Below are 23,456 nucleotides of genomic sequence, written 5' to 3' on the forward strand. Positions count from 1 at the left end.
TCACGTGAACGCTTCATCGTTTATTTGGTCAGTATCCTTAAATAATATAAATACAATGACTGGCTTATATTAATTACGTAGCTTTAAATAATTGCGTGATGTCACAATCGCTGCGAGCCGTTCGTTCTTCCCCCGCTCAATAGACGTGGACCATTCCATATAAAAATCTGATTGCAACCATTAAGAAACTTACAGCATTCCGATATTGCGCACCTACCAAAACTACATACTTAAAGTTGCCTATTCTTTGTATTCAGTGTTGGGTAAGTTACCTTTTTTTTTTAATTAAGTAAAATTAAAGTTAACAGCTTTGAAAATTTAACTTGGTTAACAAATCCAGTATACTTTATTATTTGACCGTAACTGGCAAAAATTTCTTTTCTTTATTTAAGAAACGCTACGTTTCGACCATGGTTTTTGGTCCTTTTCAAGCAATCTGGGAATACAAAAAGTGTGATAATACTTAACTTACAGTTGGATAGTAATTGCGTTACATGGGTTAACATAGTTAAGATACAAGTTAGCCCATAATGAAATTAACTGAATTAAAAGTTAATAATACAAAGAAATTAAAAAGTTAACAGTTACCGATAAAATATAACTAAACTGAGTTAAAGGTTGACGGTTTATAATGTAACCAAGTTAAGTTAAAATTATTGAATTTTTAGATGCTACCCAACCCTGTTTATATCTATTGCATATTACTTGTACCAAGTGTATCGTGAAAAAGGATACGTCCAGAATAACACGTACGTCTGTGGAAAGTTTCGCGCGAGTTAAGGAAAAGAAAACATGGAGATCAGCCTCTGAAAATAAAGAAAACCGTTCTCTTAGAGTCAACCAATGGATTGTCGCCGATCGACTTTAAGAGAGCGGCCTGCAGGAGTCACTCCAAAGGATACGCAAAGCCCGCCAAAGAATCCGCTGGTCAAGAGATGCCGCCTGCTAATGAAATATTTCCTCCACTGGCCGCCGGCCTTCATCAGCAGCATCGCCTGCGAAGACGATCAGTGGCATTACTGCTGATACTACGTGAAATTGTTGTCAATGCTACCACGGCCTCTTACCCACAGCCCGAAAACCGCAAAGACGTAAAATCCGAATCCGTACAGCCCGGTCAAGCCTAGCAGTCCAGCTGTGCCGCCCGACAAAGCTGCCATCGAGATCTTACAATAGTCTACAACTGCAGCATTGTTCGCAACTGCCGTCTCGCTATACGCAATGATCTCTGCAACACGTAGTCGTACTTAATCGCGATTGTAATTAGGAAAATATTCCACTGGATATAAAAAAAAAAAGAGAACTACGGAAACTTCTCTTCGAGATTCGGAAATTCATGTACAATTCAGACTCGTCGATCGTGACGAGCCCAATAATTATGTCACATCGCGGATAAACCGCGACTCTGTTAATTTACACGCTGCTGCGTGCAAACGGCGAATAAATAAATAACAAACATAACCTCTGGAAGAGGATCTCTAGACGGTGTTTCTCAACTTGCTCGCGTCTGCCGCGGTGGTGTTTGATATTAAAATAATCTCTCACTTACCGCCGCTCTTCTCCTGCTTCGTTTTAATTTTCCCCAACATTACTTTGTTAATTAGCGGGACGTTAACCTAATAGCGAAAAAAATAAAGGGATGACTGGTATGAACGACACGACTCCAGCCCGCAGTCCCTCTAGTCAGCTGGCTACTCCTAGCAAGACACGTCAGTGCTTCTGCGCACTCGAGCCACTGGCGGCGGCAAGTTCAAAGGCTGTCACGTAGCCCGCAGGTGTTCGATGATTGCCTGTCTACCGGTTATCAATCGATTACTAACAATTGTGACGTTACATGGACGCGCAGACTTTGGTCAGATTCGTACGCTTCGATATTTGCCGCTAAATGACGAATGATTAGAGAGCACACAATGCAGACTGTATTTATTTCCTGAAGAATCCACTCTGCCGCGTGTCCCTGTGACAATGATGCGTTACGTTGAAAATCTTGGCAAGGATCGGTGGCAACAAAAGCGAGGTGCACGATTATAATAGTCGTTCGCTGAAATTTGAGAATGTTATAAACCGAATATCGCCAAACGATTTATTTACCGCGATAGCTTGTGCGTCGAATTAAATCGTGAATTTTAATTCAGTACAACGCATTCGCTCGTGAGAAATGTATGACTTTGACGTGTAAAATTATAAATGAGTTCTTTCCAGGAATTATTCTATCGAAACGTACAAAATATAAACGTACATAAATAATTTCTTACATTTGTATAGGATATTGTGCGAAGATTGAAAATAATTTTAAAATAATATCCTGCGGAACAAACAGTTAATTGCGATAATGGTCATTTTAAAAATATAAAAATTCAAACGTTAAAATAATTTCTTATACTATAATGTTCTACTTAACGCGAATTTGTAGCCACCGAGAGTCTTACATGTCGTTGTCGCTTGTACGTAAAATTATAAGGCCCGGTTTTTTTCACTTTCTGGTTAATTGTAAGCCCGAGGTTAGTCGATTCTCTGTCTCTTCTTAGATAATAACATCGAAAAGGCTGGAGAGTCGGCTAACTTTTGGTTAATAGTTAATCATAAAATGAAAAACCGGGCCTAAATGAGTTCTTTCGAGGAATTATTTTATCGAAATGTACAAAAATAAACGTACGTAACTAGTTTCTTACGTTTGTATAGGATATTGTGTAAAGATTGAAAATAATTTTAAAATAATATCCTGCGGGACAAAAAGTTAATTGCAATAATAGTCATTTAAAAAATTTAAAAACTCCAAACGTTATAATAATTTCTTATGTTCCACTTCTCGCGAATTTGTAGCCACCGAGAGCCTTACGTGTCGTTGTCGCAAGGTATACGTGACCTCCAAAGAACGATGCAAGAAAGTAATTCGTTCGAAAACATAAAACAAAGGAATAATATCGAACAATAAAATTTTTATGGTATAATAAAGTTGTCCACGTCCTTCAATTTTGTCGCACATTAACTGAAAAAGTCCGCATCGCGATCCTCAGGTGATTCCGACCGCGAATCCCCGAGGTTCTCTCAGGTATATGATGCGAAACGCGCGGAGCGGAGTGGCGCGGTCCGCTCGGCTCGAGGCTGAAAATAGCCGTCGCTCCGCTCGGCTCGGCATAGGTCCGCGAGCTCCGACAGATATTCCGTCGCGGGGGCTCGATCTCACACGGTCAGGAAAGCAGGAGACTCGGTACCCCGAAGAAGCCCTCGGTCGAGCGCGAGATACCCGATCCCTCGCATCCTGGTGGCGCGATTGCCGTGCGTGCGTGCGTTCGCGAATTTCTTGCGCGAAGTCGCGAGACTAGAGTCCGCCGATTTGTGACGAGGTGAGTTCTCTCGGGGTGAATCGTCACGGTTAATTTCATCTCTTCTCATTCGCGGATACGCGCATGTCAAGTGGTTCCCTTCGAGAAGGAAACCACCGGTTGCACCCTATTGCACATAGGGTGTGTGTGCATGTGTGTATGTGAATGTGTGTATGTGTGTGCGTATGCGAGACTGTGCGTGTGTGATGCTTCGAGTGACGTGCTTCTCGAAAATCGTAGTGCTTTTTTTTGCGTGATAACCGAGCATTCTTAGCTAATTAGCTATATCGGAGTAGTTGTTTAGGAGTTATTGTATCATGAATGCGACTATTGTACTTGGAATATCATCAAAGAAATATCACGGTAGCGATTTTGTGTGCGACTTCAGCGCACGCTATATAATCATTAACTTAATTTTAAAGACAGGCTTGGTTAAATGAATATGAACGCTTAATTACTTGGCAAAAGCGTCATACGTTTCGCGTATATTTCACATTTTCACGCAATTTCAAATTCAGCCAGTCCTAAGGGTAAAAACTCCGTTTTATATTCTTATGCAATGCTGCTTTCTAAAATAACTCTGCCAGAAACGACGACGTAAAAAAGTTTAAGGGACATTCGTTAGTTGTCATTGGAATCAATAAATTTTTAAGTGACTCGAGAAATTCAATCTTTTTGACAAATAAAATTACTACTGTTCCATTTTGATCTACTGTGGCACACTGCGAAATAATATCTGAAAGTGAACCGTCGTCTCCGATATGAAACGTTCAATATCGCGAACGATGAAGATATAAGAAATATTTATAGAACGTTACGCGTTAGAACACATAGAGCTTTTATTGACTTTCTATAAAATTTTTATTTCGTTCATCCTGCAGCGATTTTATCGCAAGTATAATAAGTGTAGAGAGGCCTCCACAGTTAACGCGATCTCTGTAACTAAATTTTTGCGAAGACAGACACTCACACGTGATTTCCGACAAAACATACTTAACCTTCGATTAACATATTAAATGCGATAATGGGGAGGCGACCCTCGCCTAAGCGCATGGGGATATTTCGGTAAGCCATCGCGGGTGTATCTATTTCTGTCGCGTTGCTGGAAATAGACTCACAGAGAAGGCAAAATCAACCAGGCGTAATTCTGTGTCGATGTATTGCATCGTCGCCGCTAAACTGTTCTTTTTTCCTACTATGCTGTTAAAGAGAATTAAAAAATCCATCCAATTGAAATGCAAACGAGATATCAAAATGCTGCAAATCGCATCGCGATATTTTGCGCGATTTACAAAGTTAGAAAGCATCTCGATTACGAGAGCAGCCGGGGACGTCACGGATAAAAACATTTGCGAATAAATCCAGCTGCTCCCGTAATTCACGCGATACTTTCTAATTTTGTAACGTTATCCGACGGAGCACTCATTCATGACTCATTTATGAACCTTCGCCTTTGCGTCCATCGGTGAAAGAGATGCGTTTGCTCGAAACTATTTTTACGCGACTGCAAAATTGCCGAAATATACCTGTCTCGTCATGCGCTATTTAGAATAATTTAATAAGACATGAGCGTTAATAACCGAGGCTGTTTACAAACACTTGATGCTACTCCATTCCGAAGCTTTGATGGAAAATCCAAATAACTGTCCAGACAGCACATGGTGGTTCGTGTACGTTTTATATACGTTGCTTAAATGTATCCAATGTTCTACAAACGTTTAGGAAGCGTATAAAAAGCCAGCATGTTCTACTTGGAACACAGACTCAAAATTGTCTTTTCAATTAAAAATGAAATATATGAAATTGTCGAAAAAGAAAGCTCGTACAGAAGACCATTCCATTCTGTTTCAAGTTGCGCGTTTTCATAGTTGGAGAGCCATTCCTATCGCGTTACTTAGATATATTCGAGGGAGAAAAATGGAAAAATAACCAACATATTTCGCATAGTGAGACGGACGGCCGCGTAACGCGAAAGCCGTGTAACACGGCAGCGTAACGTGGGATCTTTCACGTTAACGCAATCTCGAGCATGCGGAATTTGATTGAAGGTATTGGGCGCTTGCGCGAGAGACGTCGGCGAGCGGTCTGGGTGCCATCCGATCAGCAGTGGGTGATCGTCGTTGCCCTACGACGGTTCAGCGCGCGTCGTCCTCGACGTCGTTCCCGACGAGACGAGGAGGCCGGGAGCCCGTGTGTAGTGATAGGAGCATGCCAGCCACGCGGCACCGTGCATGACCACCGCGTCCGCCTCGAGCATCGACAAGGGTGCCTCGGACACGAAGTGACACGCGAGATACGCACGCAGGACTCGCGCGTACGCGTACGCACGCACGAGCGCGCAGGGGTGACGGTGCAGACGGAGGAGGCTGGTCGCGTGAAAGCGCGCCGAAGGGATGGCCGACAGCGAGGGTGGCTCCGAGCAGGATGACGTATCGTTCCTCCGCACGGTAAGTGTCTTACTTCGCTATTCGGAGATCGCGTGACAGCAAGGAACCATTGGCTCCGAAGTTTATCGGGGGTGCCAGAGAGATTGCGATCAGAGAGTTTACGCGATGACACAAGATTCTTATCTTCTGGCATGCGAGGAGGAATAGCTCGGGAGATGATGCCGGGAAGTGCTGATAAGCATCTCGCGACTAATGATCCAGAAATGCTAAAAGTGTCTAAAGACCGTCGAGCTTGCGTGAAAAGAGATTAGAGGTGCAGTTTTAACAACATACGATTAATTTTCTTTTCTGGATCCATCTCTCTTCTATTCAGCGGAATAAAGCTATTTAAATCGCTGATGGATATTGAGTGGGTGTTTCTGCTTCAACGAATCTATCGACGATAAGCCAGGCGAAGATTATCATTGATGTATCATTGACGTTACAAATCCCGCAAGGTACACATGGAAAATATATATAGCTAGATTTGAAACGAGCCGAGTGTCTAATATGCCAGCAAGTGCTGCCCGCTAAAAAGCGCGCGAGAGCAGGGAGGTGATTCGCGTTCAATGATGCGGTAATGTGTACGTGTGAAAATGAATGAATGGCGCAAACAAAGTTCCACCAACTGCAACGCGGCAGTTGGCGGGACTTTGTTTGCGCCACAACACAGGAGATTCGCATTGCGCGAGGCGAGCCGGTGTATTACGCATATTGCATTGATGCAGTACAATGATTATCTTACAGTACATAGCTTCACAGTTATGATTTCTGTAACGCACCTCGGCGAAAATATCGACCAGATGTATCGCGTAATAATCTGAAAAAAATGTTCAATTCTAGAAATCTAATAGTTAGATATGTTTTCAAATAAAATAAAATTACGATGTACGTTTTGATTTTAAAAATTCAAAGAATTTGTAATAATTTAGTAATTTGTATCAATGGTGGGCTCAACTTTATGTGAATACGAAAATGACCGAAAAGCTGCCCGAGCATTTGTTTCAACTTACAAATGCTCGTATGCAATTTCTTACATGGCAAGTCGTGACTAGAAAAACCGTGTGTGATTTTAGCGAAACATGGAAGCACTTAAAGTGCCAGTACAACCTTGACCCCGTTTGACCTAGAGAGATCATCAGACGTTGGTCGCGTTGAGTACAACCTTGTACTTTTATCATTGCGTTATGACGTTTAATTTATGCTTTGTTCATATTATTTGTTCGATACCTGTGGCTGCTTATTATACTACGAAAAAATTACACGTAGACATTTTGAATATTTCAGTCAGTCGCAAATGCAACTATTTTTCTCACATAATTATACTTAGCGTATTTAATTTTTAATGAGCTAATCGCGCACTTAAATTTCAATTTTTTAAATAAATATATATTTATATAAAAACGGAATTGAAAATTGATTACAAATTACATAGTTTCAAAACTATTCACACCACGCAGAACTGCTCACAAATTGTACAGAATTGTTTTCTGTCTTATAAATTTTCTCCGTGTTCGTAACAAACGTTTCTATTTCCTTCCATTTCTCTCTCTTTCTCTATCCGAAACTCGATGTTTCAAAATTCCAAAATGTATACCGAAGGTACACGTAATAATTTGTTAACATTTCATGCTACAGCTTTTCGACCTAAAATAAAAATTCAAATGCGTTTCAACGAGTTTGGCAGAAACGTTTACGTTATTTTATCCAGCGTAAGTTATTTTCTACTTTCCCTTACTTTTCATGTAACATCTTTTTTGGCACTTCTTGCTGTACTGACGAATTTCTTTCTGGAACATTTAACGATTGGTCTCGTCTTAGTCGCGGCGTATGCGTCTTCTTCTGGACTTCCTCGTCCTTCCCGGCCTTCGTCGTCTTTTCCGTTCTCTTTCTGCCAGACGTATATACTTGACCCTTTCTGCCTCAGGCAAGGCACACCATTCTTTGCCGGCTTGCCGGGCGACTTCTGTCACGCGCTTTCCGGGCGTCTTATAGTACATCTCGAGATAGAAAATGATGAAGGGATTCCGCGAAACAATCCTCCGTATTCTCCTTCTGGATCTAGATCTCTTTTTCGAATTCTGGCCACAGCGGCAGACCGCTTTTCTTTCGGCCCTTCGCTGACAGCGATCCATACGCGCTTTCTCAGCATCGGTATCCTTCGTCTGCTCGCGCACTTCTTTAGCCAATTCTTTAGTAACACTTCTGCAAAGAGTTTTCGCCGGTTTATCTCATTATTGTGCATACTTTTATAATTTTTCCTTCAAAATTATTAAGGCGCGCATTTAGTGCAACACACGCTATGGGCGATTAAAAGGAATGAAATCGATTTTTGCGAAACTTCTGGTTTTTCTTCGAAGTCATTCGCAAACTACTGTTCGACTCACTTTATGACTCGCGGCGAAACTTTTACGACCACGAGGTATATACGTATGTGTATATAGAGCACGCGGGAATGAGACAAGTCGATTGTTCTCTAAGGCAACTACCTCGATCATCGACACGGTCGCGCCTGTCTTCGCGGGATTAAGAGGCCTTAAAGAATCGATGTGGCGGAATCGCGTGCGAAAATACATTTCCGCTGGATTCATATCGCAATAAAGTGCCGTGCAAAATTTGCCAAGATCGATGTCGGGAAATGAATCGTTCGCGTTCTTACATGAAACGTCATATTTGCGCCTCTCGACAGGCTACCCCTCCTGCGAATGGATTATGCAGCCGAACACGACAGCGGAGCATGGAGTATCGCTTACCCGCCATCGTCGGATCCGCTTTCGTAAATGTTAGGCTCATCCATCTCCCGCCGTTATCTGCCGTCGCAATTTTCACTTGATAATTTGACTTGGTTTCGAAAGGAAAGCGAAATGTCGCCCGCATGAAAACATCTGAAGTTTTACGAACTTCATCTTCTCACTTCGCACGCTCGAAAAAGTCGACGAATAGGACCTATCGATTACAGCGACGTCGCGATAACGATAATTTTCTAATAAGATCGAGAATATGCACGCGCGTACTCTCGCCTTCGGGAATAAAGTTCGTGTAAAGTTAAATTTGTATATAACTTCGTAATTGCGGTCGTTTCAACTTCGTCGCAAAAATTGCTTCCCAACAAAACAGGAACCCAACAAGTGTTAGCTTGAATTTTAATTTATTGCGATTTGTTAATTCATGCAGAAAGTTTGAATAAAGAAAATTTACAACGCAATTTTCAGATTTCGAAACATAAATGATTCCAATCTCCATACGAACAGAATGAAAAAGAAAAAGAGTATAACGATGTAATCGTTAATGAATGATATCTCGAAATTCTTTCATCAAATCTTTCATTAAAGATAATGTCATTTCTAATTAATTACAATTTCGCCTCGACGTCTTCGAGGAGACTTACAGTCGAGTGATTCATTGTGCAGTTTGCTGACGGAACTTTGCGACACGTGCTGCGCACGTTACATGTCGCTGCATAGAAATCCAGCGAAGTTCCCGCGACACGTCGGTACGTTATCGGGGTTCTTCTTTAAAGTCGCTTCTTTAAAGCTAATCGCTTTTAGTTAATTTTAGAATTTAATGCGGCGCTATTCTGATCGATACAGCTCGCGTAGCTTTCATTAGTGATGTCGCATCAAAAAGTGATGAATTTATAATTAATACACCGCGATGCAGCGTCGGATGCACCGAGAGTATCGAACAACAAACGATATAGTACATGCACGACGGGAACATCTTTCTATAAAGCCTCTTCCAGCTCAGTGATGCCGTCACGGGGCTCGCTTTTTTAGTGGTATGTTTATCAAATCCCCCATCACTTTGCACGCTGATGTTTCCAACAAATTAAGGAAGCCACAAACTATTAAGTTAACTTCGGAGAACTTAAATTGGAAAGGATTAAGTTAAGATCGGACTCTTTGAAGAGACAAACTTTCAGGGGATTATGATTTTAAAACGATTTTATAACAGCGCCGATTATCTTCAATCGTAAATGTGATAAACTACACGTAATTTCTCTCGCATCGTGCACGAGTCTTTTTTTTCTTTTGTGTATCTAATTAAGAAGTCTTGAAATGTGCAACATATATAAATGTGTGAAGGGTAAAAATGATTTATGGTCATTTGTTGGTTTGATAGAATTATAGGAGTTGTCTGCTTGTAAAATGAAGGTTTAGCCTTGACCTATGCCGCAATATGTTGTGGTTTCGATCGTCACCGGACGCCGGAAGTAAACGGTGTACGTTCATTATCGGCGCATACGTCGCGCGTTAATCCGCCAAATTACAAACAATTATTTCAAGAGATAAAATTGAATATAAAACTCTGCGCAATTACGTTAACATAATCTATGATATTACTCTTATTAAGAAGTAAAATCAATATATTTTAAACATCGCAGAAAGAAATTGAATCACATGTTTGACACAGTTATTATAAAACAAGAAAAAATTATAATAATATTTTCAAGAAAAGATATGTAAACATAATTATGAAAGTGATATGGAAAGAAGGTGCTTATACTTTTTTAATAATTTCTCAATTAGAAATTTTTATTTTTGTCTTTTAAGTTTCTCGCAGAAAGTGAAAACAGTTATAGAAACTCGCGAATTAAAAATTGGAAAAATAATTATTTCGCGTAATTAACGTTGGTCAAATTGACAATTTATGAAATTGTTCGCGTCAACAGCGAATTGGCCGATTGCGTTTTATTTTATCAATATCTCGATAAACAAGATTAATATAAGCTTGCTTGCCAAATTTCCAGCGGAAACTTTCGGTCCTTCGCGTGTCTCAAAAGCAAATATACGGGCTTACGTATGGCGAATCGCGTGCCATTCCGTTTAACCTGGCAGGAAGTTATGTTAATGTGTCCTTTGACATTGCTTATGCATTTCTCTCCGTTGCATTTTAATTTTTTCGAACTGAGCACGTCGGGGATGTGCGTGCACGTTCACAGTTACGCGCGCCGTCGCACATCGCTGACTACATCCAACAATTGAGAATATTCAGATTACATTGTTACTGATTAAAACATACAGAGAGAAAAGAAGGATGTGATATGACGATAAGATAAAATTGAATCGGTTAAAACAGAAAATGTATGCACATGTGACAAAGTCATATTTGAGAAAAACCAAAAAACTGTTTTATGAATTCTTCAGTAGATTTGGTATTACTTTGCTCTGAAGAAATCTCTTAAGGTATGTTTTCATAAAAAAAAAACATTTTTTTAACATTTCGCTTAATTTCGGATAAAATGTCACGTATCCCCTTTCTGTTTTCACTGGGTTCGGTTAATATGGTCATGTAAAGCAATTTCATTTTGCACGAACAATCCTGCGACCCAGGTTCTGCCGTCGATTTCAATTTAACTCTATAATCGATTGATTGCTTTAGCTACATTGTTGTCACATTCTTGATTGCTAATAAATCATGCTGATTAACGTCGCAAATTGGAGAATACTATAATATTTCGCGCATAAAACACTTGCAGGTACTATCCAGGTTTTTAACCAAAGAATGACAACGCGCGCGTGTTTAATCTACTTTAATTCGTAAACGATTTACTGTAATTTATAATAAAATAACGATTTAAAATTCTCTAAAAAGTGTCTTATACATTTGCGATAACAGTTAAATAATTTTATACGAGATTTTCAATAAAATCATACATTTAGAACGATGTTAAGAAGAAGAGCACTTAGACGATTGCCACCGGTATTAATTTTCTTCACGTCACTGAAACTGGGCTTGGAAATTATTAACCACGGTACGATCTCATTTTACAGCAACTCATCATTACGTAATTTATATACATATAGGTGTGTACCGATTGAGCACTGAAGACATCCAACCCAAACATACTGTAGAAGTAACGAGATAAAAAACAATTTTTCCCTGTGAGACTTTCGACCCAGTTTCTAGAGTCGCTTATAAATTTTTCACAGATGCATACAGTTCACCCCAATCTCTTTCTCTTCTTTATCTTTAATATCTTCGCTTAAGGTTGAAGAGCATAAATACACAATTCTTTGATTAAGTAGTTAGCTAACTGTAAGAAAAAATATAAGAAATTAATAACTTTGAGATTGCAACAAGAGGAAAGGGTAAAGAGGACGGCGCCTGGAAAGGTTCACAGTAAAATCCAGTATGCAGGCGAACAGAATCTACGCATTTAAGGGTTAAAATCGAACGACGCAAATCGAGTGACTCACTCAACGAGCTTTTCGAGGCGCGACGTTATTGCGAATCTGCGTTAAATAACGCCGTTCCTCGACGCGACGCGTCGTCCAAAGATTACGAGGTGCACTCGAAGCCGGCATACTCGCGTATCCGCTCCTCGTGCATTCTTGAGGTCGTCCAAATTGGTTTTGGCACGGCGGCCGCGTACTGTCGTTCGGCCGGCATCATATATAATTCACGCGATTTCGCAAAAGTGTTATTACCATCGCAGCGAACATTTTTCAAAGCGATCGTTCAGATCGACGATATTGGTACGTCGACATGATATCGACCCCCGATTTATAAGACTCATGTGTGCGCCGTTACTCTGTGGAATCGCCTGTTGTGGGTCACAAAATCGTTGGGCGGAATTGCGCATTATTGCAGCAAACATTAACGCGATGCAATCACGAGAGAAATCCGCGCTGAGGTCTCCTGTTAATTTGCAGTGCGATAAATTTCGATTACAAGATGAATGCAAATCGACAGTTTACTGCAAATTATAATTTTGAAAATTATATACATATATAATGTAGTTGTTTAAGATTTACTCTAATAATGAATGATTTTTTAAAGAATTTTATAAAATTATTCTAAAATTACTGTTCTCAGTCTCAAGACCGATTAGAAAAAGATAAAGCGACTTAAAAGAAATGAAATAAATTATTATTGTGCAGAGCATATATAAAGATATCATCTGAAATTTACAGGAGGATATGGTATGCCTGTCCTGTACCGCAACAGGAGAGAGGGTCTGTTTGGCAGCTGAGGGTTTCGGTAATCGACATTGTTTCCTGGAGAATATCGCGGATAAGGTAACCGACTGCGAATTTCACGGACAGTTTCCCTCGTCTCGTTCTCTCGTGTGCATTAATTATCCCATTCTTCCAGAACATACCGCCAGACCTGTCGCAATGCGTATTCGTGATAGAGCAGGCCCTCTCGGTGAGGGCCTTGCAGGAATTGGTCACCGCTGCCGGCTCCGAGACGGTAATGTATAAGTTATCTGCTTAATATAGTACACTCGTATGACTTCAGCTTTGCCAACGAAATTCGTAGATCCAGGGAATAGTCGTAGCTTTTATTCAACATTCGTGCCATCAAAGAAACAGCGACACCCTCATTTCAAAAGAGGTGAACGATCGAACACGTGACTACAAACGACGAGGCTCACATAGCCGAGCTCGATTCATACGATCAAGCTAATTGTAATTCGTGTGAACAGCACGATCCCGCCTCGCGATTAGACGCTCTTTACAATTCCAAATTAGTCATCAAATATTAGGCTACTACACGCGCTCAACCTGCATAGGAGTGGGCCATAAAACGCGCCCCCTTGCCTCTCTCTGTGTAAAATGTGAAAAAATCCCCCAAGAACACAGGTTTACGAGATGTTTGAGAAACGCTTGGACGATATCCCAGAAAAGATTGGGATATCTTCTAGACAGCTTTGTCCATCAGACCCGTTAGGTCTGGCTCGATCTCTCCGAGTAATTTTTCGAAAAGTTCCTGATACGTCGGAATAGCTTCTCTTGAATGCACATCCGCACGCAAACCCTAGCTATCACCGCACCCCTTATCCGTATGATTGTGGCATGTGTTCCATAGTCGTGTTAAAAGATTTCAATTTCACGTTTTCTCATTCTGTTTATCATTTCCACCTGTGATTTTGTCATTCGAAACATGTTGGCATCATGTAAAGAATAAAACACCATCTAAAAATAAATTAATCGAGACCCATCGTTGATCATCAATCGCAAAACGAGATTTCGCAGAATTACTATATCGTCTCCTCTCTCTCTCTCTCTCTCTCTCTCTCTGTCTTTTTTTCTCTCTTTCTTTCAACAAATCTGAATTCGACACTTGATGTACGAGATTCATTGCCTTTTATGTTTTTCTTTGCAGCAACAAGACAGTTTAGTAAGTACAATTTACATACCATCTGCGGGGCGCCGTAACGTGCTTTTGGGTAAAACGATCATTTGTTTGTGTGCTAAAACGTCGTATTGTCCGATCGAATTTGGGTGAAGATACGAGCTATTCACTTTGTGGCAATAGCCTTAGCCAAATTTTGTCTTCACATAAAGATCGCACGCGATGCAGATTACAAATTAAATTAAATAGTCAGAATTTTTTAATAATCTGATTTGTTCAATTTTTTAAATCAATAACTCGTATCACTTCCAATCTAAGTATCTCTAGTAATATTTGATTTCTCTTGCACGTCTAGTCTTGCACTTTTTTTCTCCAAATATCGAAATATTATTTCACCCATCGATCGATTAAGCGATCATGCCTGAAGAACTACGGTTAATAATATAACGCAAACATGTTGGAACTAATAAAAGCAACGGCTTTCTTTCGTTTTGCTGCTGAATGAATTAATCATCTACATACATTAAAAACACGTTTAACAATCTGTGTCTTCGATTTGCGCCTCGTGAGCTTCGCATCGTAGCTTGACCAGCATTTATGGCCTTCTCTTATCAGTACGCTTGTAGAAGTTGTCTAAGAAACTGTTATTTTGCGTACTATTAAAATGTCGTACGGTATATACGTAGAGAGGAATACTATCGAGCACGCGAGGGGTTGCAAGGGCTTTGACCAATCCTTTGATGCTTCCAGGGAAAGGGCACCGGGTCAGGGCACAGGACCTTACTATACGGTAACGCCATATTATTGCGACATCTAAACAGCGACATGGTAAATTGCTCTTCTTTATAATAACGCCGTTATGCCACATTAATTTTTCATGGTTACGTAAATCTGTGATCGTGTACCGCAGTACCTGGCGTGCCTGTCCACGAGTTCGTCGAACGATAAGCTATCCTTCGACGTCGGTCTACAGGAACATTCTCATGGTCGGTGCAACGCAATTACGCTTCGGCGCTCAACAAATTCTTTTATCGAAGTTAACGTTATTTCTCTTTACTCCGGTATAATATGCCGCTCTGTTGAACATTCCTGAATAACCACTTCTTAAATGCAATTATAACTTTTTAACAAAATTGAAATAAAATTCAAGCTGTATGTAAAGCTGATAAACTTTTCGCGGGTCGAGAAACGCGAATGGAATCTCGGGATTCGTTCGGAATTTCTGAAAGTTTTATTCTCCAAAGGTGAGGCGTGTTGGTGGACCGTGCACCCCGCCTCCAAGCAGAGATCCGAGGGTGAGAAGGTGCGCGTGGGTGACGACCTTATTTTGGTGTCTGTCGCCACCGAACGATATTTGGTAGGTGCGACATGTCGAACGTAATAAAGTCTCCAAGGATAACTGGTGTAAAATGTGGAAAACAAAGACTCGTGTCTCTCGCGTTCCAGCACACGACGAAAGAAAATGACCTGTCGGTGGTGAACGCGTCTTTTCACGTGACGCATTGGTCCGTGCAGCCGTATGGTACCGGTATCAGCAGGATGAAGTACGTCGGTTACGTTTTCGGCGGCGACGTATTGAGGTTCTTCCACGGCGGCGACGAGTGCTTGACTATACCGTCGACATGGAGTCCAGGGCCCAGTCAAAAGTAAGCTCTTGATCACGCATGCAGCGTATAAATATATATTCTATTTCGATAACACAATCTTTTTTATTGTTACGAGAGTAGCGTAAAATATAAAAAAATATCGCAATCTTGAAAATAGAAGAGAGATTAGAAATAATCGTTTTACAGATATTTTCTTCGTCGTTTTACAGCCTCGTAATCTACGAGGGCGGTAGCGTAATGAGCCAAGCGAGATCATTGTGGAGACTAGAGCTCGCAAGGACAAAATGGGCGGGCGGTTTCATCAACTGGCTGCATCCTATGAGGATCAGGCACTTGACAACCGGACGTTATCTCGGCGTAAAGGAGAATAACGAGCTCTATCTGGTCGATAGGTTAATATTTATTTTTAGAAAAGTTCAAGGGTCACGGCGATTCTTAGAGGCTCGTGATAATGTTTCCTAAATTATTATTTTTTTTTTTCGAAGGAACGAGGCGACGATCGAAACTTCGACGTTCTGGCTGCGCCAAGAGAAGGACGATCAGAAGATCGTGCTCGAGGACAAGGATCTGGAAGTCATCGGAATGCCGATTATCAAATACGGTGACTCTACCGTTATTATGCAACACGCCACCACGTGCCTCTGGGTGTCTTATAAAGTAAATAAGAGAGATAATTTTTTTCTATATAACAACATATAAAATAGAAAACAATATAACTTTAACTAACTTTATCGACTTGAATAAAATACGTTTAAATGATTAAGTCGGGAATTATGGTAAAAATTGTGATATAACTTTATCCCGCGATATTATTTTAGTCCTACGAGACGAAAAAGAAGGGGGTCGGAAAAGTCGAAGAGAAACAGGCGGTACTCCACGAAGAGGGTAAGATGGACGACGGTTTAGATTTTTCCAGATCTCAGGAAGAGGAATCTCGCACTGCCCGCGTCATCAGAAAGTGCAGTAGCTTGTTTACTCAATTCATCACGTAAGTTTTTGCAATTAAAAATATTTTTAAAACGCAAAACAAGATAAAAGGAAGTTACATACTATATATAGAAGTATGAGAGGTAGATGAAAAAAATATCGGATACCGGTAGGGAGAAAACGGAATAGGAGTTTTGCTAAAAATATCGAATACGTTTTAGAGGCCTAGAAACGCTGCAGGTGAATAGAAGAGCGTCCATGTTCTTTCAAAATGTAAATCTTAACGAGATGGTAATGTGTCTTGAAGACTTAATTAATTATTTTGCTCAACCCGAAGACGACATGGGTAAGAGAATACTCTTCTCCTTGCAAGTCTCTTTAGATTACCCTGCTAACGATAGATTCTTTCAGAACACGAAGAGAAACAGAATAAATTTCGAGCTCTCAGGAATCGTCAGGATCTGTTTCAAGAGGAGGGTATACTGAATCTGATTCTTGAAGCTATTGACAAGATTAACGTGATCACGTCGCAAGGATTTCTCGTCGCTCTTTCCGGCGACGAGAGTGGTCAAGCATGGGATCAGATATCCGGGTATCTCTATCAACTACTGGCGGCCATTATCAAGGGAAATCACACCAACTGCGCCCAGTTCGCCAACAGTAATCGTCTCAATTGGCTGTTCAGCCGATTGGGCTCGCAGGCTTCCAGCGAGGGAACCGGGATGTTGGATGTACTTCACTGCGTTCTGATTGATTCGCCTGAGGCTTTGAACATGATGAGGGTTCGTGTCGTCTTTAGCTATTTGACGAGCAGAAATATTTTCGCAAATAAAAATTATATGGAATAGTTCGTAAAATTGAATTGTAAAGTAAATTTGATTTTTTCAGGACGAGCATATAAAAGTAATTATTTCTCTGTTGGAAAAACACGGCAGGGATCCAAAGGTTCTGGACGTCTTGTGTTCGCTGTGCGTCGGTAACGGCGTCGCGGTACGCTCTTCGCAAAATAACATTTGCGACTTTCTGCTGCCTGGAAAAAATTTGCTCCTCCAAACGCAGCTGGTGGATCACGTGGCGAGCGTCAGGCCGAATATATTTGTCGGCAGAGTCGAGGGCTCGGCTCTTTATCAAAAGTGGTATTTTGAGGTCACCGTGGATCACATTGAACAGACGACTCACATGATGCCGCATTTGAGAATCGGATGGGCGAACACCGCCGGGTAAATTAAGTTAGATTACATTTTCTGAGTCTTCATTTACTTTTAGAGCGCCAAAACCAATTAAAAGTTAGTTGCAATTTCTCAGAATGGTAGCTACCTGTCTTCGGTATTTAATTAAGTTTTAAATTTTGCATTCTCGAGAAGTTCAATAATGCAAATTTGTTTTTTTTTCCTCGCAGTTATATGCCGTATCCCGGCGGTGGCGAGAAATGGGGCGGAAATGGTGTCGGTGATGATTTGTACTCGTTCGGATTCGACGGCGCTCATCTGTGGACCGGTGGCAGGAAGACGCAGGTGGTTCAGAATGCCACCGAGCCTTACATACGAAAGAGCGATGTGATCGGTTGCGCTTTGGATTTGACGGTGCCAGTGATAACGTTTACTTTCAATGGCACTCACGTTATGGGGTCTTTTCGGAACTTCAATCTGGACGGTATGTTCTTCCCCGCTATCAGCTGCTCGTCCAAACTTTCCTGTAGATTTCTGTTGGGCGGCGATCACGGCCGACTCAAGTTCCAGCCGCAGGAAGAGTTCTCGCCGTTGGTAGAGAGTCTGCTGCCACAACAAATTCTGTCGCTAGATCCGTGCTTTTACTTCGGTAACATGAACAAGGTGGTTCTAGCGGGTCCGTGGCTAGTCGAGGACGACACTGCCTTCGTTCCGGCACCAGTTGACACTACCATGATCAACCTGCCCGCCTATGTCGAGCAGATCAGGGATAAACTGGCGGAGAACATCCACGAGATGTGGGCGATGAACAAAATCGAGGCCGGTTGGATCTATGGCGAGGTCAGGGACGACATCAGGAAGATACACCCCTGCATAGTTCAGTTCGAGCGACTGCCAGCCGCGGAGAAGCGCTACGACACTCAACTGGCCGTGCAGACCCTGAAGACCGTTTTGGCTCTGGGCTATTACATTACCATGGACAAGCCGCCGTCCAGAATAAAGACCCTGAGGCTGCCAAATGAGCCGTTTCTACAGAGCAGTGGATATAAACCGGCGCCGCTTGATCTGTCTGCGATCACATTAACCCCGAAAATGGAGGAACTCGTTGATCAACTGGCGGAGAACACGCACAATCTCTGGGCAAAGGAGAGAATCAGCCAAGGATGGACGTACGGACTAAACGAAGACTCGGAGATGAGAAGAAGTCCCCACTTGGTACCGTATGCGAAAGTCGATGAAGCCATAAAAAAGGCCAATCGGGATACGGCCAGCGAAACTGTCAGGACTCTGTTGGTTTACGGATATATGCTTGATCCACCCACCGGAGAACAGCACGAGGGTGAGACTTTTAATTCTTGCTGAATGCACTCGTTTAATTTAAAATTGCATTGAAATAAGCGATGCAATTCTTCTACTTGTTTTAAACATATTTTTGAGATTTCGGTGGATACATATTAATAATGTATCTACTGTTTGTTATAGCATTGCTTTTGGAAGCCAGCAGGTTACGACAGTTATCCTTTAGGACTTACAGGGTTGAGAAGCATTACGCGGTCAGTAGTGGAAAATGGTATTTCGAGTTCGAGGTTCTCACAGCCGGACCTATGCGAGTCGGTTGGGCGAAAGCCGACTGCATGCCTGGAAGTATGCTGGGCAGTGATGAAAGTACTTGGGCATTTGACGGTTATAACGTAAGTGTATAATTTCTCTATTTCTCCCTTTCCGCAATTTAACAATCGAAATTAGGACGACGGACAACGTTCAATGAAATTTGTTAAAACGCTAATTCAGTCTCTTTCAGCATCTTTCGATAAAATGTATTATAGATTTAATTTGGAATAAAATAAACAAAATGCAGAAAGCAAAAGTGAAAATATTTTTCTGCAAATTAAATTCAAATTCGCCGCATCTTTAACAAAAAAGAAGGACGTTTTCTAAAATATTATTTTGTATAACAAACTATTATTATAGCCACGAAAGGTGAGACCTTATATGGACTTTAAAAAGTTCGTGCTTAATTAATTTTTACAAAAATATTAATCAGGGAGGTCGCGTGCAATCTGTACAGGGTAGTCCTTGTGTTGCGAGAACGAATGCGAATGTTAACAATAAGCGCTCTTCGCGATCTGTGAAACATGAATAATCCATAAGAACATGAATGTCAGGTGACCAAAGTGCACGCTGGCACCCACGAGTCATTTGGTCACAAATATCAAGTGGGCGACATAGTTGGATGTTTCATTGACGTGGCAGACCGAACGATCAGTAAGAGTCCCATTTCCCAAGTTAGCCAATCTTAGAGGCCCCACTATACATATACACATCATTTCTTTTCCTGAGTTTTCTCGTCACTACTATTGTCTTTGTCTCGCTCTTTATGTCTCTTTTTATGTTGAATTTGGTTTTACATTCTTGCATCCTTGTCCCAAAGACAAATAAAATCGCTGATAAAATTTCATTCGGCGAAGTGTGGCTTAATCTTTTATTGATATCGAGGGGGAGGGGATCGCGAATTTTCTGTGGTATCTTATTTAACTGTGCATCAAACTGTGCCGAAACTTTAATGTTGCACAAACATAGACGAGATGCGTATTAATAGCGATGGAAGACAAGTGTGTACAAGGTATCTTAGACCGCGGGTAAAAATAGAGTATCTCGATTGCCGGTCTGTCCCAATCTTCCCGAGCGAAAGTGTCCTTGAACTGGTGAACATTCTGTTTTAAAGGAGGAAAAAGTATACTCGGGCACGGCCGAAACATTCGGCAAACAATGGCAGGTCGGAGACGTTGTCGGTGTTTTCCTGGATCTAATTGACCGAACGATTAGTAAGACGGAATTTTTAAGCGAACGCTTCAGCGCTGCCATATTTCAAGCTATACACATACAATTTGATCTCTAGTGATAGATTACTGGATACAGACATTGCAATTTTTTAAACAAATTATTTTTCCGCATATTTATTCCTTAGATAGTTACGTTTAGTATAATATTAACTGAATAGAAATACGAGTTGTATAGAATAAAAAAATATAACGGCGTAAAAATTGAAATAACTAATCATTATTTGTACGAAATAATGTTTAACACAAAGCGCGGCCAAATAACTTTAGAATCATTCGATACCTAAACAGACGTTTGTCAGGCAAAATTTTCGCGTCACGCACCTCGAGGAATAATCATTTCACTTAAGCTTTTCCAATAAGAAGACTCCGTTGCGACGATCGCTTGAACAAAAGAAGCAGTCGTGCACTTCTTGGATAAAAGATGTTTCATTTCGTCATTTTAACATACCTTTCTTTATGGGGTTAACTACAAAACCAGAAACAGCCCTGGTTTCTATCATCATTAATAATGTCACGTTCACGAGCGACAAAAATCATATGTCTGCCCAATGTCTTTTCCGGTATCCAGTACTCTACTCAGTGTATTATACTGTTATACTGTCAGCGACAACAGTGCTTCCATAATTCATATCTACTAATCACTAACACTAGGATGACCCCAGATATCACCATCCATCATATTACGTGTATTCTGAAACACCAATTCCCGAATATACAATAAAATTTTTTCGGAAATGTCACATGGCGTCTTCATCTTTCTAAACGATTTAGCTTTCTAAGTATACTTTAATTAACTATTAATTTCAAACTTGCAAAATTGCAAAATGCACATGAGCGCGTAAATTAAACTACCGAGGAGAAAATATTGAAGGAGATCTCTCAGATACATGCGTATTTCCCGTTAAACTGTTATAATCTTTATTCTTTTTTATCTCGGTTATATGTCTATATTTTATTTTTTTTAATGTAAGATTTATTATCTTAACGCATCGTCCGTGTGTGATAATACACATATTTGATTTTCATTACACCGCCTTCAACTAACGTCGCTTGCATGCGTATTCTGTCTGAATTTGTGTTAATAGGTCGTATGAATAAAAATAAAACGAAGGCTTTATCTTCGAACTTTGGATGATTGTAATATTGTTTTCTATTCAAATCTCTTTTTAAAGCGGCAGACGGAAGCAAAAGCTTTTGTTCATACGGCCTACTTCAACACTTGCTTTGCTACAATATTTTAAGTATTTTTCACTTAGCCGTTAAGAAAATTTTATTGAAAAAGAATCCTCCTAGCACGATTGTTTTTTTTTATACAGAGAAACTATAAGCTTGTGTTTTTTATATGTCACAACATACCTAACATTCGATATCTGAGTAATTGTAGTGACTATTTGTCGTCTAATTGCATTTTTTTTCACTAAGGCCTGTTATACAATGCGTCGTATGTCGCTGTCAGAAGTCGAGACGTAGCCAATGGTCTAATGAGAAAATTAATTTTTTTAAAAGAAATTTTCTCGTTGGACCATCGGCTACGTTCCGACATCCGACAGCGACAAAAATGAATGTGTAACGGTTCAAGTTATCGAGTTAAAAAGCTATTTGTTATTCATTTATGTACAACCTTCTATATTATGTTGTGCGTTTCGACTTTTCGCAACGCTCGATGCAAGTACATCTCGGTACAAATCTGCAAATTACGTAGGTTTCTCCTTAAACGGAGAATTGTTGATGGACGCACTCGGCGGTGAAACTTCTTTCGCCGACGTACAAGGCGACTCCTTCGTGCCTGCATTCACCCTTGGCGTCGGTCAAAAGGCAAGATTGACGTTCGGCCAAGATGTGAATACCCTGAAATTTTTCACCACCTGCGGTTTGCAGGAGGGCTACGAGCCGTTCTGCGTGTAAGTAATTTCTGTAAAAACGGAATACGGCAGGTGGCAGAAAAATCAATGTCGTCTATTAATTTTCTTGCAGGAATATGAACCGTTTGGTCACATATTGGTACACGAAAGATCAGCCCATTTTCGAGAACACCGACGACATGGTCGATACGCGAATCGACGTGGCTAGGATACCAGCCGGTTCCGACACACCGCCGTGTCTGAAAATTTCCCACAACACGTTCGAAACTATGGAGAAGGCTAACTGGGAATTTCTAAGATTATCGTTGCCCGTGATTTGCCAATCTGGTTTTATAACGGAGGGTGAAAAATTGCGGAGGTGGCAGGAGATTAAAATGCGGCAGAACAGACTTTTAGCGGAGCAAGTTGAGCAAGGACAACAGGCAGCACCGTCGGCTCACATGGAGCAGATTATGAAGTCCGGCTTCAGTATGAGCGATATTAAAGGTAATAATATAAAAAGCATTAATTTAAAAATATACTTTGCAATATTCAGATATGTTATATGATTTATAAAGAAATAAATCGATTGCAGCTCATCAGTTTTAAGGAAAGTTTTAGATAAAACTGTTCAATTTGCGAAAATATTGCAATATTTAATAATATTAGAATAATAATATAAATGATTATATTATACGATGAATTTAATATAAATGGTACTGAGTAGGGCTGCAGAGAAATTATTCGGAAGATGCGGCTGAGGCGGACGAGATGATGAAAGAATCGCCGCTTCCTATGCAAAGAGGCAAGCCTGCCAGACCGCCCAGGAAAGGTTCACTTTATGGATCGCGTTTAGACAACGCGGTCATGGACGGTGAAATGAATGGATACGGCGAGATGAACGGTGACATAAAAGACGACAAGAAGAAACGCGGTCGTTCGCCCTTCCGGTAAGCATGAATCATTAATGATTACGGTTTCTTATAAATGTTGCAAAAGACAAATTGACTTTGATACTTTGACTTTGTTAGTAAGCTTAGCAAAGAGATGGAGGATGTACCGTAAGTTTCTTAAGTATTTCCAACATTACTATAAAATATAATTTTATCAATATCTTTAGTTTAATCATCGATGTATTCAATATCTCAGTAATGAATTGGACGATTGGTTTTATTTTACTTTTTATTATTGAGATTCTAATTTGAATAAGTTGCTTAATCAATTTTTATTGTATG

General features: G+C 40.6%; 2 protein-coding genes across 5 annotated transcripts in view; one reads left to right on the top strand and one right to left on the bottom strand.

The window, feature by feature from the left end:
- On the bottom strand, positions 1 to 1,706 carry LOC105568798 (ER membrane protein complex subunit 6). Its single transcript, XM_012024760.1, has 5 exons — positions 1,550 to 1,706; positions 1,068 to 1,228; positions 903 to 995; positions 736 to 755; positions 1 to 167 (listed from the first exon to the last, which is right to left on the bottom strand). The coding sequence occupies exons 1-5, from the start codon at positions 1,587 to 1,589 to the stop codon at positions 137 to 139; spliced, it is 345 nt and encodes a 114-aa protein (XP_011880150.1). The 5' UTR covers positions 1,590 to 1,706; the 3' UTR covers positions 1 to 136.
- Positions 1,707 to 3,061: 1,355 nt separating this feature from the next.
- LOC105568800 (ryanodine receptor 44F) overlaps positions 3,062 to 23,456 on the top strand; it is a 39,215-nt gene continuing 18,820 nt past the window's right edge. The window contains exons 1-22 of one of the 4 annotated variants that reach the window (XM_012024761.1): positions 3,062 to 3,347; positions 5,375 to 5,773; positions 12,670 to 12,774; positions 12,851 to 12,949; positions 13,865 to 13,879; positions 14,585 to 14,662; positions 14,745 to 14,820; positions 15,079 to 15,191; positions 15,281 to 15,480; positions 15,651 to 15,833; positions 15,927 to 16,098; positions 16,260 to 16,429; positions 16,590 to 16,714; positions 16,780 to 17,150; positions 17,257 to 17,588; positions 17,768 to 18,876; positions 19,020 to 19,228; positions 19,703 to 19,802; positions 22,083 to 22,281; positions 22,355 to 22,728; positions 22,949 to 23,171; positions 23,253 to 23,282. In XM_012024761.1, coding sequence (XP_011880151.1) covers positions 5,720 to 5,773; positions 12,670 to 12,774; positions 12,851 to 12,949; positions 13,865 to 13,879; positions 14,585 to 14,662; positions 14,745 to 14,820; positions 15,079 to 15,191; positions 15,281 to 15,480; positions 15,651 to 15,833; positions 15,927 to 16,098; positions 16,260 to 16,429; positions 16,590 to 16,714; positions 16,780 to 17,150; positions 17,257 to 17,588; positions 17,768 to 18,876; positions 19,020 to 19,228; positions 19,703 to 19,802; positions 22,083 to 22,281; positions 22,355 to 22,728; positions 22,949 to 23,171; positions 23,253 to 23,282 — 4,337 coding nt within the window. In that variant the 5' untranslated portion in view covers positions 3,062 to 3,347; positions 5,375 to 5,719. Of the gene's footprint in view, positions 3,348 to 5,374; positions 5,774 to 12,669; positions 12,775 to 12,850; positions 12,950 to 13,864; positions 13,880 to 14,584; positions 14,663 to 14,744; positions 14,821 to 15,078; positions 15,192 to 15,280; positions 15,481 to 15,650; positions 15,834 to 15,926; positions 16,099 to 16,259; positions 16,430 to 16,589; positions 16,715 to 16,779; positions 17,151 to 17,256; positions 17,589 to 17,767; positions 18,877 to 19,019; positions 19,229 to 19,702; positions 19,803 to 20,262; positions 20,363 to 22,082; positions 22,282 to 22,354; positions 22,729 to 22,948; positions 23,172 to 23,252; positions 23,283 to 23,456 lie in introns of all 4 variants that reach the window. The other 3 variants (XM_012024762.1, XM_012024764.1, XM_012024763.1) reach the window with 3 other exon arrangements.

Source organism: Vollenhovia emeryi, unplaced genomic scaffold, assembly GCF_000949405.1.
Source record: "Vollenhovia emeryi isolate VEMERY1.0 unplaced genomic scaffold, V.emery_V1.0 DF939127.1, whole genome shotgun sequence".
NCBI lineage: Eukaryota > Metazoa > Arthropoda > Insecta > Hymenoptera > Formicidae > Vollenhovia > Vollenhovia emeryi.

Coding starts and splice junctions, on each gene's coding strand:
- LOC105568798 (XM_012024760.1), bottom strand. CDS start 1,589: ATGTTGGGGAAAATTAAAACGAAGCAGGAGAAGAGCGGCG. Junction 1,229..1,549: donor GAAGCAGGAGAAGAGCGGCG/GTAAGTGAGAGA, acceptor TACGTGTTGCAG/AGATCATTGCGTATAGCGAG. Junction 756..902: donor GATTCTTTGGCGGGCTTTGC/GTATCCTTTGGA, acceptor AACTTTCCACAG/ACGTACGTGTTATTCTGGAC.